The sequence below is a fragment of the Belonocnema kinseyi genome, chromosome 9 (assembly GCF_010883055.1).
Source record: "Belonocnema kinseyi isolate 2016_QV_RU_SX_M_011 chromosome 9, B_treatae_v1, whole genome shotgun sequence".
Lineage (NCBI taxonomy): Eukaryota > Metazoa > Arthropoda > Insecta > Hymenoptera > Cynipidae > Belonocnema > Belonocnema kinseyi.
This window is the reverse complement of record NC_046665.1, coordinates 118,193,059-118,197,792: the sequence shown is the minus strand read 5'-3', so window position 1 is coordinate 118,197,792 and position 4,734 is coordinate 118,193,059. Positions and strand designations below refer to the sequence as shown.

Genomic DNA, 4,734 nt, shown 5'->3' with positions numbered 1-4,734 from the left:
AACCTAAATAATTAAATTTCTGGTAAAAAAAGACACATTTTTAACCAAAAATAGATTAATTTAATTTTCAATTAGATAGATAAATTTTCAACCAAAGAAATAAATTTTCAACCAAAAATAAATTTTCAACCAAGAAAAACGAATTTTGAACAAATTAATTAAATTTTCAACCCAAGAAATAAATTTTTAACCAAAAATAGAATAATTAAATTATAAGTAAAAAAAATTTAACCAAATACAATACATTTTCAACTAAGCAGACCAATTTACAACAAAAAATGATTTTTTTTTATAATGAAAAATACATTTTTCGAAAAAAAAAGAATAATTTAATTTTAGATCTAAGAAATGAATATTTAACTAAAATGATGTTTCTTAAGAACAAAATAAATTTTGAACCGAATAATTGATTTTTCAACCCAAATGATTAATTTTCTGGTAAAAAAAAAAATTTCAACGAAAAATGAAATAGTTTAATTTTCCATTAGATAAATAAATTTGCAAAAAAAAACGAATTTTGAGCAAATTAATTAAATTTTGAAATCAAAGAAATAAATTTTCAACCAAAAATTGAATAATTTAATTATCAGTAAAAAAAATTAACGAAATACAATAAATTTTCAAAGAAATAATTAGATTTTCAACTAATCAGGTTAATTTACAACAAAAAATATTATATTTCTATAATAAAAAATAAATTTTTCAAACAAAAAAAAAGGAAATAGTTTAATTTTAGGTGATTTTTCCACCCTAATGATTAATTTTCTGATAAAAAAAAACATGTTTTCAACCATAAATAGAATAGTTTAATTTTCAATTAGAAAAATAGTATTTCAACAAAAAAAAAGAATTTTCAACAAAATAATTAAATTTTCAAGCAAAGAATTTTTAACAAAAAATAGAATAGTTAAATTTTCAGTAAATAAATTAATTTTCAATTCAAACTTAAAGCATTTAAACGAAATAGTTCAATTTTTAACCAAATAGACTCGTTTTCAACCAAGAAAATTAAATTTCTATATTAGAAGCAGATTTTCAGTTGGAAAAATTAATTTTCAATAAAAATAAAAATAATTTTCAATTTAAAAAATGCATTTTGAATCAAAAGATAAATTTTTAATCAAGAAGATTAATTTTCTACTAGTAAAGATTAATCTTTAACAAAATAGATGAATTTTAAAACAAATACTAAATGTATAGTTGAATTTTAAACTGAAGAAGAAAATAAAATAATAAAATATAATTAAGAATAATTAAATTTTTAGTCGAAAACCCCATTTAACAAAAAAAATTTGGTTGAAAAATGATTTTTTTATGGTTAGAATTTCAACTAATTTGTTGAAAATTCGTATCATCTATTAGAAATTCGTCTTTTTCGATAGGAAAGAAATTTTCTTGATTAAAAATCCATATTTTTTGTCAAAAATTGAAACATTTGATTGAAACTTTACCTACTTTACTAAAAATTAAACAATTTTGTTTAAAAAAATATCCTTTTCGGTTCAACCGTCAACTTTGTTTTTCAAAAAATTGTCACTTCGGTTGAGGATTAAATTATATTGTAAAAAATGCATCTTTTTTTTTTAATTACATAAATTATATTTTTTATAAGACATCTCTTTTGGTTAATAACTGAATTATTTTTTTGAAAATTCCTTACTCTTTTTCATTGAAAATTAATTTTTTTAACCGAAAATTGAACTATTCTATTTTTGGTTGAAAATGTTGTCTTTTTTAATTAAAAATTCGCTTTGTTTTTTTGTAAATTTGAGTATTTTGGTCAAAATTTCTTTTTTTATTCGAAATTATTTTTTTAACTGAAATTTCACCGATTGCGTTTTTGGTTAAATGTTTTTTTTTCTGTAAAATAAATTTCTTTCGATAAAAATTGGACTATTTTATCGAAAAGTTTTGTTTTTATAATTAATTTTTCAACTTAAAAATTAAGTATTTAAGATTCATCACTTTAGTTGAAATTTTTTTCTATGGCTGAAAATTAAACTATTTTATTGAAAAATTCGTGTTTTTTTCATTGGAAATTTACTTTTTTAACAGAAAATTGGACTATTATATTTTTGGCTGAAAACGTTTTGTTTCTTAATTAAAAATGCACTTTTTTTGTTGCAAATTTTATCTAAATTTTTCACTATTCCTTTTTTAATTAAAATTTTTTTGAAAATGTAAAAACTTTGTGGAAAATTTGTTTTCTTATAGTAGAAAATTTACCATTTTTCATTAGAACTTTAAATATTTAGTTAGAAATTTATGTGTTTTGTTGAAAATTTGTCTTCTTAGTAGAAACTTAATCTTTTTATTTGGAAACTCATCATTTTGGTTGAAAATAGAACTATTTCATTTATCGTAAAATTCAGAACTACGAAAGAAAAAGTGACCAGCAATTAAAATATTAAATTTTTTTTCTTCAAACTGAATTTCTTACTCTTTTGATTTATTTTATATATGAAATATGAACTTTTATGAATAATTTTTATAAAAAAATTATTTTTTATTTATTAAATTTAAATTTTTGTAGAAAAATAACATTGACAATAAAAAAATCCAATCTTTGGAAAAACAATACCAGATTTAAAAAGACAAAATGAAAAAAAAATAACTTTTTGGAAAAGCGACACAAGCTACAAAAACATTTTAACTAATAACATTTGTCGCTTAAATTATATCTAAAAATTTTCTGTCTTAAAATATATTTTAAAATAATTAGAATTTTTCCTACAATTTTTCGAAAATCCTCCAAATTAAAAAAAAAAATCCTTAAAATCTTCCAGATTTTTAAAAATATTTTTTTAAGTCTCTTAAAATCTGCTTAAACTTTCTGTTAAAATAATTTTTTAAAATGAAGAATCATTTTCAATTTTCCTAGGAATTTTAAGAAAACGTTTTTATTCGTTTGGAGCCTCTCACAGGATTTTCTAAAAGTTTGTGTACAAATTTTATTAATTTTAAAAGTTATTTAAAAGTTATAAAAAAATTTCAAACAAAATTTTAAATTTGAAAAAAAATTAAAACAACTTCTAGATTTCTCAAGATTTTGAAATAAAAAATCTTAAAACTTTTCAAGGATGCTAAAACTATTTAGAATGAAAATAAATTAACCTATAATTTAAGAACTTTTAAGAAAAAATTCAAATTTTAACATTTTTAAAGTTTCTAGTCTAAAATAACTTAATAATATTATTTTGAAAATTTTAGAATTTCAATTTTAAAAGTTTAAAATTCAAGAGTTGCGAAAAAATGTTTGCGGACCGGGAAAAAACCGAGAAATTTGTTATGATATTTATTAAAAATATATTTATCGCATTTAAAATTTCTATAGTTTTAATTAAAAACTATCGCTTTGAATGTGCTATTCCAAAAAAAAAATTTAATCAGGGCCTTAAAATTAATTTTTTTCCTAAATTAATTTTTAGATTAAGTTTTCGAGGTTTCAGATTAAAAATTTCACAATATTGTAGTTTAAATTCATATAATTATTTAAAATAAAAATACCATTTCACTATTAAACTTTCCAGAATTTCATATTAAAAATCTTGGTAGTCAGTTTTGAATTTTATAATTTTAGATTTATCTAAATATAAATCAATTTCGAAATACAAAGCTTACAATTGTACAATTTCAAAAAATGGAATCATATTAAGGCAATCTTATTGTTTATTATTTATTTTAATTAGTAATGAAATGTATTTAAGTTCAAATTGCAAAATATTCTATTGGAAAATTTTAAAGATGAACAATAGACGAATAATTTCTATTGTAAGTAATCACAAGAATATTAGAGTTCTGAATTTTCATGTTGAACGCTCAATTAAAAAATGTTTCCTTTCCATAGGTTTTAATTTTGCAACTAAAATTTAATAGGTTGATTTTTCAAAAGATTAATTATTAGCACTTCAAAAATTACTACGAGGGGTGTTCAAAAAGTAAGGTTCCCTAGTCTGCCGTTTTGCCCCAGCGCCATCTGGCGAGCTGGTACCGAACATAGTTTTAGTTTAGCATATACCGATAAGAGCGGAACCAGTCTTAGCTGCCGAAAAAATTTTTTTCATCAGTACCGCCTCAGAAATCATGGAGCTATCTGTGAAAAACGTCTCCACTTGTGAGTTGCGTGCAGTTATTCGCTTTTTAACGACAAAAGGGCTTAATGGCAACGAAATTCACACTGAATTAGTGCATATTTATGGTGACAAATGCATGAGTTTGCAAATTGTGCGTCGGTGGCGTACATATTTTTTCGAGGGACGCGGAGAAGTTCATGATGAGCAGCGTGCAGGCAGGTTATGGCCACAGTTTTTTGGGACAACGAAGGTGTTCTGTTGATTGATTTTCTTGAATCCGGTACCACGATAAATGCAGATCGTTACTGTGAAGTCCTAAATAAACTTAAAAGTGCCAATAAACGAAAGCGTCCTGCAAAATTATCGAGAATAGTGTTGCTTTTTCACGATTATGCATGGCCTCATTCAGCAAAAAAAAAAAAAAACACAAACCTTACTGGAAAAATTCAAATGGAAAATTTTTGATCACCCACCCTACTCTCCAGATCTCGCACCAAGTGGCTTTTTTCTTTTTCCTAAGTTAAAGGAAAGTTTGGGTGGTCATCACTTCAATTCATATGATGAAGTGAAAGACTTTGTTAAATTATTCTTTAAAAAACAGGGCACGGATTTTTATAAACAAGGTTTGTCAAAGCTTGAGAAGAGATATAAAAAATGTATT

General features: G+C 22.5%; 1 protein-coding gene across 1 annotated transcript in view; it reads right to left on the bottom strand.

Moving 5' to 3' along the window:
• Window positions 1–3,998, bottom strand: part of LOC117180714 (cactin-like) — a 24,792-nt gene extending 20,794 nt beyond the window's left edge. Inside the window, exon 1 of the mRNA XM_033373201.1 lies at window positions 3,958–3,998. Within this exon, the coding sequence (XP_033229092.1) occupies window positions 3,958–3,998 (41 nt within the window). The remainder of the gene's footprint in view (window positions 1–3,957) is intronic.
• Between the last annotated feature and the right edge of the window lie 736 nt (window positions 3,999–4,734).